Genomic DNA, 10339 nt, shown 5'->3' on the forward strand with positions numbered 1-10339 from the left:
ATCTGTCCCTCCTTGGACCCCATCATGGCCTTGCCAAAAATCATTCACAGAGTTCTCATTACAGACTATATATACACTATTGTTTTGCGTCCTCAAGCAACCCAGTTCATTTGCATTCTGAAGCATCAGAATTCCAATATTTCAATATATACACTCAGCATATTATTTCTTTGTGAGAGCAACAAAAAGAATGGGTTTTCGCATGCCAGGTATTGTTAGACAGGGATCATTTTCAGCATCCAAAGCAACTCGCAAGGGACTTGAAGTCCCCAAAGGCTATCTTGCAGTCTATGTTGGAGTTAACATGAGACGGTTTGTGATTCCAATATCATACTTGAACCAATCTTCATTTCAAGATTTACTAAGCAAAGCTGAAGAAGAATTTGGATATGATCATCCAACGGGTGGCCTCACAATTCCATGCAATGAGGATGAGTTTCTAAATCTCACCTCTCGCTTGAATGAGCTGCTGTAAATCAAGCTTTGATAGAAACTAGGATAGATTACTTGAGGCAAATTTGTGCAGAAGAAACTTTCATTTTTTGTGTGAATATTCTGACTTGAATGTGAACGTGAGGACTAGACATTTCCATGAACATTTTTTGGTGTTTGCGAAATCTCAACCAATTCTAACATGTACAACAATATCGTTTTATGCTAATGATAGACAGTTTTACTCCTTTCCTTATATCTCTTTTATGCTGATTTTTGTTTTTAAGCACACATGATTTGTTCATCTAAGGTACACAGACAATAAACTAAACATAGTAACAACACAACACAATCCGCTTGATTAATACAGTCGTCTATGTGAGTTTCACAACCATAAAGAAGATGGATTGGTAGTTGTCTCATGTTTAAACACAGTATACAAAGATGAAACCGAAAATTTTATAGAATTAAAACTAGTTAAGGTAAAAGGGAATTCGCTGGTCCATAAGCTGAAAAGATCCCATAGAATTGATACATATCTCTCTAGAAAGCAAAGCGTGCCAAACATTTTATATTATGTTCAATAGAGATAAAATATTCAAATGAGAAAGAGTTAGTTTTAGCATTGGCTTATTAAACCCTATCTCGAAACATTGTGGGCTCTGAGCAAGTGTTGGACTGCAGAGATAAGTTTGCTTTTAACATTCGGGGGCTTCTCCGTGCTGCCCGACCTTTCTCCTGTATCTCCAATAATTACATTTTTGTCTCTCAGAAAATTGTGTTGTAGATATCGATATCTGTTTCGTAATTTTTCTTCTTTTTTTTGTATTACGGATGTTGACATCCGTTTTAGAAAATTGTGTTGCGGATGTCGACATCTGTTTCGTAATTTTTTTTTTTTGTATTACGGATGTTGACATCCGCTTCAGAAAATTGTGTTGCAGATGTCGACATCCGTTTCGTAATTTTTTTTTTGTTTTATGTATTACGAATGTCGACATCCATTTAAGAAAATTGTGTTGCGGATGTCGACATCCGTTTCATAATTATTATATTTTTTTGTATTACAGATGTCGACATCCGCTTTAGAAAATTGTGTTACGGATGTCGACATTCGTTTCGTAATTTTTTTTTTTTGTTTTTTTTATTACAGATGTCGACATCCACTTCAGAAAATTGTATTGCGGATGTCGATATCCGTTTCGTAATTTTTTTTGTTTTTTCTTATTACGGATGTCAACATCCGTTTCATAACTTTTGTTTTTTTTGTTTTTTTTTTCTACACAAAATTATTGAGCATGAATTAGGGTGTTCAGATTGAAGACTATGCAAAATTTGGTTCTCTTCTTTTATATGAATTAGGGTGTTCAGATTGAAGACTAAAACCAATGTTTACAAGGTTTGACAAGAGAAAGCTGGCTCTTTTTTTCTTGGGGAAGTAGCACTAACTTATGTAATCATCTTACACAGACAACCACCAGAGACTACTATTTCTCCACTATAAAGAAACTTCTCTTGTACTCGACAAGGATTGTCCACGTGGCCAAACTATTCGTATGTAAAGATTCTTAAAGAACAAAATAAAAATAGGAAACAGATGTCGACATCCGCAATTCAAATTTGCGAAGCAAATGTCGACATCCGCAGTGACAAAAAAAATGAAACGGATGTCGACATCCGCAATTCAAATTCGCAAAGCGGATGTCGACATCCGTAATGACAAAAAAAGACAAAACGGATATTAATATCCGCAATTCAAATTTGTAAAATGGATGTCGACATCTGCAATAGTAAGAAAAAAATGGATATCAACATCCGTAACTCAAAAGGTATAGGGTCTCTGTATTAATTTGGGATGTAAAAGGTAGGTAGGTATTCTTTGGGGATGCACGAGTTAGGGGTTGCAGAAGGTGGGTGGATTATTTTACTGTTTTTTCTTTTAATTTTGCTGGAAGCAAAAACGGAATTTAAAAGAGTTTTGGGGGTATTGGAAAATGTTTTCCCGGTACAGGGAGAAGCCCCTTAACATTTTCAATGACATTTTACTATTATATCAAGAAGAAAGGTCTGATCAGCAAATGAAAATGAAAGTTTTGTTTTTTAATGCAGTAAACTTTTTCGCTTCAAAAAATTGAAAGAAAAAAAACTAATAGTTTAATTATTTATAAAGATAAAAATACATTTTTTAAGGAGAACTTTTTTTACACAAAATAAACACTTTGAAATTTCTAAGATATTTATTAAAATGTAAGAAAAAATATCTCTCTAACACTTGAAATGAAAGTTTGAAATGTGAAGACTTGAAATGCTTGAAAGATATAATTTTTAATTTTTGTAAAAAAAATATCTTTTTAAAATTTCTAACAACATTAAAATATAGTTATTTTATTATTTAATTATTTTTTTTTTAATTTTTAGATATTTAACACTATTTTTTTCTTAATTTTTTTAATTATATTTTAATTTTAATTTTATTATTTTTTAATATTAAATAAGATATTAAAAATAATTGTACAATACTTATAGACATTTTTGTTCTCTAAATTTAAAAAAATGTACTAATGATTATTAAGTTAAAATTTTATTTAATATCATAGTTAATTATAAACTTTTATAAAATTTGATGTTTATTAATTACTCTTTACCATTGTTCCAAGACACACCGTTAACATGACTCCTAAATATATCATTTAAGGTATTATTTATTATTGATAAAACTTATACATGAAACTTTATTCTTTATTAATACATTAGTATATGGGGAATTTCCACTTATTAAGATATAATTAATGATCATTCATTTTATTATATTTATGTTAAAATTAAAATAATTATATTCACTAATTAAATAACGTATTGTTTAAGGTATAATTAATGATATTTGATATCATTACATTTATGTTGAGCTCCAGAACAATTAACTTGATCGATTAAAATAATATAAATTTATATAACACATTTTTTTAAAAGCAAAAATAATCTATTTGTCCTTTTTTTTCTACATTCGTGTTCTAAACACTTTACAATTTTTAATGTCTCTGCCAAAAATACTAATAAAAAATATTTCTTTAATACTTGAAGACCGTCTTTTTAGTGAAAATTTAAAAGGTGAAGCATTGAAACTTTTGAAATGTACGATTTTTAATTTTTGGAAAAAAAAAATCTTTGGAATTTTTAATCTTTTTCAAATTCTCCTTTCTTTATGTTGCTTTTTGTCACTTTTCCAAATTAACTTTTTATTTTTTATTTGAATATGCGTAAATGATAAATAGATGATAATTTTTTGTATTTTAGTTATTAATTATAACACTATAACACTTATGATATTTTGACATTTTTATCTTTTAAATAAAATAAAATTTCATTGAAGTAAAAAATTATTTAATTTCATAATTAATTATGAACTCTTGTAAGACACTAATTACATGTATGGAAAAACTTCTTTTACTATGTACATTTATTTTACACAAAAAAATAATAATATAAAACAAGTGTATATTTTCTTTAATCATCAATTATATTCAGCTTTTAACTTTGCTCTCAGATAAAAAATTTTAAAAATAATGAATTTGGTGGCAAGATTAGAAACTAATACTACTCTCACCAAGCTCCAGTGTTTTTATCGGTTAGGAGCCATACTGCACAGGAATGGTTGGAGAGAAACAATTAATGAAATAATGAAAACACCAAAGCTAAACTAAAAATAAGAGAGTGACTCAAGACATTTAAAATCTGGCTCCACAATACACAAATTTTTAAAGTAGATTTTGTTTTCAAAACTATATTTAAAAACAGAAGCCAAAACTTTTTTTTTATCAGCAAAGAGTAAATATAAATTAAAGACATGGTTATTTTATTTTAACAAAACAGCTTCAAATTTTGAGTTTGCCTTAGTTAATTTTGGCATTGACTCATTTAACCATCTATAATTTGGTTCTCTTTTTTCATTTATGATTTTTGTACAGATATTTTGTGTTTATTTATTTAGTATTTTATATACTAGAACATGAAATAAAATAGTAGTAAATATAACTTGTATTAATTAAGATTCAATATCTTTAGGAGAAATAAAAAATAAAATTTAAGAATGAAAATGACAAATTTTCTTTTATATATATATATATATATATATATATATATATATATATATATATATATATATATATATATATATATATATATATATATTTTGCTATTATTATTATCTATTTATCTATGTATATAATACATACAATTTGCAATCAATATAATGCTCTGAATTCCATAAAATCTATGTTTGTCTTATTTAACTAATAGAGTTCAATCTTTAAACTTGAACTAATTCATCAAATAAGTGTATAACATGGTTCACAAGATACTTGTAGGAAAGAATTTTAAGGTTGAACACATTATTGGAGATGAGACAAGAACTTAAGCATGACCAAAAAATTCAGTCTGATATTCAACCTAAAAAACCAAAACATATGCAGGAATACTTTGAGATCCCGTGGGAGAATCAAAACCCTAATCACACTAGTAAAAAAGTTGAACATTTTTTTTTTAAAAAAGAACTCAATCAAGAATATAATAATCTTGGACCTAGTTCATCTACTTTGTTAACTCTTGTCAAAACTGGTTGGGAGCAAGAACATGGCTACTTCATTTCCTACATTACTATGGGTTTCTACCAGCTAAAAATTTGGCCTAAACAACTTCAAAACTACACAGTTCAGAAATATTTGAAAAGCACACACAAAAACCTATAATAATTCTTAGGCTTAAACTAACCACAATCCATGTGAAAATGATTACCAATAGCATGTGACACCATTTTTTTAAGCAGCCCCTTCTAGGCTTAGCCTCCGAAATCAATGTTTTATTTTTCCAACTATGTCACAATTTAGAGTTCTAAGATGCACATTACATAGTCAGAAATTCAGAACCAAACGACAAACCTAACATACCTTAAAAAGCTCTCACTCACTCAGAATTGAAGTTATTTAGCACAGACATCACGTAGAATGAGCTTCCCAAGCTTAGCCAATAATGGTTTTGCCTAAATCAGATAGAACCAAGTTTTTTTTTCAGAACTAAATTTGTCACAACAAACACTAGAAAATGCAAGACAATTTCTTCATCTGGTCTTTTTCCAAGGGACGTGTTCGGTGCAACATCACACCAAACCCACTACTTCTCCTCGCAAATCAAACACATTCTTAAGCCCATCTATTGGGCATGCTAACACCATTTCCACTACCTATCATGTTCTTTATCGAACGCACAGAAGATCCCAGAGGATACACAGAAGCTCCAAGAGCATTCACAGGAAACCCCTCGAAACCTTCCCTCGAATACATGCTATTCACTTCTGAGCTAGACATGTTTGGACTGCAATCATCTGTCTCCATAGGTGAGTTTATTCCAACATCAGATTGCAGCATTTCAGAGCTCTGAGAGGCACTGGACAGAAATTGTAGACCACCCATTTTATTCGCTTCATTATCAGCATCATTTCCACCATTATTTCCATTGTTGGAGTTTCTTGTGTTCAAGAACCGACCACCATTTCCTCTTGGTCGCCTCATTGCATGCAGATGGCGAGATTCATGCATGTAGGGCTGCAAAGACAAACACAGATCGTATTAATGAAAAGAAAAACTCTTTCACATGTATTCAAACATTATCAAACGTTGTCTTTTGTGTATCATCGTATGACAAAAATGTTTTGATGCCCATGCATGTGATCATACCTTGCGACGTTTGATGAATTTGTTCTCAAGAACAGCCTTGGCACGTGACTGCCTGCGTCTGATGATTCCATGGTACTGCTTAGCATTCACGTAGGTTGGTGCATCATCAGAGGCCATGTTATGCGGAAGCATTATACGTCCCTGGTTTATTAAAAATGGATGCATATATATGAATTAATAAACAAACAAAATGATAACTTCTTTTGTTAAAACAATAGTGCTGATGCATCATCAACTATGCTGGAACGATTCTTAATTTTTTGAGTTCTCTCTTTCTTCTTTCTGGAAGAGGAAGCTTAATCACCTTGCCCTTTGTTTAGAACCTAATGTATATATCTAGGGTACACAGACATATATATAAAGCCAGTAACACATTCCACAATTCACTTTATTAAAAGACTATGTAAGACTGTCATAAACATGGATATAGGTAGTTGTAGGAATAGATTTGTTGCTTTTTCATGTGTTCATACGGTGCAGAGATAAAATAATTCCCATTTAAGCATGTTAAAAGCACTATAATTGATAGGAAACTAATTTAGGTAAAGACAAACCGAAATTTGAGGTGCATAAGCTGAGACGAGCCCACAATATTGATCCGTGCAGGGATATGGTGCACACATCTAGGAAGGAAAAGGTGCCAAATATTTTAAATTATACCCAGCAGAAATAAAATAGTAGTAAAATGACAAAAAGGGTAGTTTTTAGAGGTTTTACCATAGGTTGTTGATTAAACCCTATGTCGAAATTGTTGGTGGGCTCAGCAAGTGGTGGCTGCAGTGCCAAGTTTGCCTGAGAACTTTGAGCTTCGCCTAACATTTTACATTCATCTGAGAAGAAATGCATGATTAGAGACATAGGAAAATTCCAACGTTGAATTCAACAAAATTTCTCACTAACAAAAATTTAAAAAGAAAGATACTTCAGATAAATAGAAAATGTTCCTGGTGGTGGGAGAAAAACGTTAGGGAAAGCCTTAAAAAGCATAATCTCATTTTTGTGAGCAGGTTAAATGAGAGTGATGTAACTTGTGTTTTTCTTTTTTTTTTCTGATACTAGTTTTATCAGCACTTTTTAAGATTAAAGCTGTTTAGGTAACTTTGGAAACAGTACAAAAAGAGGGGGGGGGGGAAGAAACCACTGTGCCAGAATTTGGCTCAACGTTCAAAAAATGGTCTTCACTCTGAAGAAGTCATAAGTGCAATTTTCCTTGCTTTCTCTGATTCTGCTACAGTGAGTTAAAAGTCTGAGTGAATGCATCGCATTAATGCTGCCTCAGTCCTAATGATTATTAACTAATAGCAACCCTCAACTTAAACTCATCTTTAGGATGTAAACCCTGTAATATAATACCATTATACAACAAATTAGTTTCAAGCTTCAACTAATGCTAGGTCAAACAACATCATCTGATTGGCCATGCAAGAGGTTCTCCAGAGGGTAGTGGATATTTTTTTGAAAATTACTTTCCCATTTATTGTCTTTCTCTAAAAGTATATTAATTAGAGAATGAGGCTCATAAGGCAGAGAAGAAACCCCATAAGAGTGAGTAACTGTGGAAAAAGGTTGCCCTCAAAATTTTAAAAAAACCAACTAGATCTGCAGTTATTTTTCTTAAAATATATATATATATATATATATATATATATATTTATTTATTTATTAAAATTGAATATGTAGTGTAGGAGTGTGGAAGCCATGCAGAAAGCAAAGAGGGGGAGACCAGGGATTTCTCCATTTTTTGTCATGTCTCAGAGCTGATAACCAAAGACTGATATGTGCTCGCGAGTCATGACTTTCACCGGAAAAACCTTATATTTTAGTTCGGTGGAAATCAATCTCAGTAGCTGCAAGTTCAAAGCTTTTTAAGCCGGTTAGAGCCAGAAATTCAATATCAAACACTTGAGATAACACAGAAACTGAATGAATATCAAAGACTTGAGATAACATAGGCTTTTTTGTTTAAAATATCAGAAACTCCGTAGTGACATTGCAAAAATTTGGTACTAATTTCAGTGCCAACAGGAATCAAACTCTTGATCTCCCATTACACACATACTGTAACTCAAATACATACATGCAAAGCTGAAAATAGTGCATGCAAACCAAGATTTCTTGAAAAAAAGGTAGACCACCCAAATCTGCAGCTTCCCTTGTTTCAGATTTCTTCAAAACAGGCATTTCTGTGTTGTAAGAGACACCAGTTGCATGTTGCTCCATCTTTTATGAATTGTTATGGATAGTTTCAACCATCATAACAATATACATACCAATTCACAAGCATTGCAATTTGGTATAAACAACAGAAGCAAATCATGCAATGATGCAACTCTGGTAGAAATGCATCCAAAAGAAAGTTTAATACCTGGAAAGATGGAAAACTGGGTTGCATGTCCTCTATCGATCACTGGCTCAGCTCCTCGAACTACTTGCTTACCAGCAGCATATGGGTCGACGTAGTTCGAAAACTCCAACGAAAAGGGCTTGTTCTGGGCACAATAATCTCCATAAACTGGTTGAGATCCTGAGCCATTCCACCATGGAGCTGAAGTAGCAGATGATGACAACTGTCCGACAGAATTGTGAACAATTCCTTCGTGTTCTTTCAGGTAAGCAGTCTGCATCGCCATTTTTAGCCTCCAAACGTTGATGATGTAGACTGCTTCCTGTAAGAAAAGATTCAAAAACAGTTAGAAAAAAAAAAAAAAAAAAAAAAGAACAAGTACGAAGAAGGTGTTAAAAAAGAGAACAATTTTGCAACAAAGGGAAACAAATAACAAGGTGGCATGTCTATGTCTACCTCTAGCTTTCAAGATTCTTTTAGCTCCACGAGGTTTCTAAAAACCACTATTCTGCCTCAGATTTCTCCACTCGTAAACGCCAGCGTCAAGCGAAAAGGAGAGCTGAAATATAAAAAAAGACAAAAAAGTATAAATTATATAAAAGAAAACAAGTTTTTGTTCCTGAGATCCTGAACCGTAAGTCTCAAAACACAACCTTAATGCTTCCGATAAAAATACACAGATATACAATATATAGCAGTTGGAGTTAAAGTAAAGTTTAACAGATTGAGCTGCGAAGACGCATTGTTGGAACGAGGAGGAGCAAAGGAAGAAAGGGATAACACTCACTTCTCAGAGTGAGTAGTAAAAGTAGAAGAAGAAGAAGAAGAATAAGTAGCAGCATCGATTTCTACGAAGTAGAAGTAGTAGATGAATCAACACCCCAACAGGTTGGAGTCATGTCGGTACTTAATGAAGCAAAACACACACATAGTACACTTACACTTACACACACACACAAGAGAGAAGAAGGAGCAAAGTGAGAGAGAAAGGGGCAAAAAGAATTCGTACATGTGATGTAGAAGTGGAAATCAAATCACACCTATGTTCTTTGGTATTGATGGGTCGAAAGGATGTGCCTCCTTTTAGTACTATGTTTTTCCGCTTTTTATTCATTTATTTCATTTTTATAATATTTTATAACAATTTAATATATTAATAAAAATATGAAACACGGTTTCGCATTTCAATGCACTCCCCAAGTTTAAAGTTTTACAATGATGATTTCTTTTCAAAGGGAGACATTGCAGGTCCCAGTTTTTATCAGTTGTTATTATTTTTTTTTTTTTGTAAGAATGTGTTTTTACAAGTTTGAACTCCCAAAATCTCACATTAGTGGTTAACTTTTTCAAAATAAGAATCTCAAGTCGTTTATCTCGTTAAATATACATTAGTACTAAAGTTATAAAAGCAATGCCGGAAGTGATAAGACTGGTTCACACTATATATGAGAGTTGTGGTTTGAGCCTAGCAAGATTTGTTTATTGTTGAACTTAGTGTTTTACTCATACCTGATCATCTAATAATATTTAATCTCTCCTGTATACATCTCAACATGAGAAAATAGATTGAAAATTTCACTTTTAACTAGTGTTAAGACGATTTTAGAGTATTAAAATTTAAAAATATACAAAAGTAATATATATATATATATATATATATATTAATATTATATATTAGGATATATTTTGATCTACTTTTAACCCACCACTCCGATCACCTTTAAATCATCATATCACACCACTATAAATCAAAATAAATAATTGAGGATGATCCGAGAGATAGATTAAAAGTGGATTAAAATATTATTATCCAATTGCATAAGATATCTATATT

At 31.6% G+C, this 10339-nt stretch overlaps 2 protein-coding genes across 6 annotated transcripts; one reads left to right on the forward strand and one right to left on the reverse strand.

Moving 5' to 3' along the window:
* The first annotated feature begins 104 nt into the window (after window positions 1-104).
* Window positions 105-596, forward strand: LOC146884520 (auxin-induced protein X10A-like). Its single transcript, XM_085665167.1, has one exon. The coding sequence runs from the start codon at window positions 191-193 to the stop codon at window positions 473-475; it is 285 nt and encodes a 94-aa protein (XP_085521293.1). The 5' UTR covers window positions 105-190; the 3' UTR covers window positions 476-596.
* Window positions 597-5238: 4642 nt separating this feature from the next.
* LOC114190800 (nuclear transcription factor Y subunit A-10-like) lies at window positions 5239-9609 on the reverse strand. 5 transcript variants are annotated; one of them, XM_028079839.2, is made up of 7 exons: window positions 9515-9609; window positions 8962-9064; window positions 8527-8827; window positions 6879-6991; window positions 6716-6784; window positions 6162-6302; window positions 5239-6029 (listed from the first exon to the last, which is right to left on the reverse strand). In XM_028079839.2, the coding sequence occupies exons 3-7, from the start codon at window positions 8789-8791 to the stop codon at window positions 5628-5630; spliced, it is 990 nt and encodes a 329-aa protein (XP_027935640.1). In that variant the 5' UTR covers window positions 8792-8827; window positions 8962-9064; window positions 9515-9609; the 3' UTR covers window positions 5239-5627. The 5 variants fall into 5 exon arrangements, with proteins under 5 accessions (XP_027935640.1, XP_027935645.1, XP_027935644.1 ...); XM_028079844.2 differs by having other exon boundaries at window positions 9546-9565; XM_028079843.2 differs by lacking the exon at window positions 9515-9609 and adding an exon at window positions 9447-9466.
* Between the last annotated feature and the right edge of the window lie 730 nt (window positions 9610-10339).

The sequence above is a fragment of the Vigna unguiculata genome, chromosome 7 (assembly GCF_037176805.1).
Source record: "Vigna unguiculata cultivar grain cowpea cultivar isolate G323 ecotype 2 chromosome 7, ASM3717680v1, whole genome shotgun sequence".
In the NCBI taxonomy this organism is placed as follows: domain Eukaryota; kingdom Viridiplantae; phylum Streptophyta; class Magnoliopsida; order Fabales; family Fabaceae; genus Vigna; species Vigna unguiculata.

Bases quoted from the DNA above. Each gene is read 5' to 3' on its own strand.
- LOC114190800 (XM_028079839.2), bottom strand. From the start codon at position 8,791: ATGGCGATGCAGACTGCTTACCTGAAAGAACACGAAGGAATTGTTCAC. The intron at 6,785-6,878 runs GTAAAACCTCTA...TTTCCTTCCTAG, and splicing joins GGTTTAATCAACAACCTATG to ATGTGTGCACCATATCCCTG. The intron at 6,030-6,161 runs GTATGATCACAT...TTGTCTTTGCAG, and splicing joins AATTCATCAAACGTCGCAAG to CCCTACATGCATGAATCTCG.
- LOC146884520 (XM_085665167.1), top strand. From the start codon at position 191: ATGGGTTTTCGCATGCCAGGTATTGTTAGACAGGGATCATTTTCAGCA.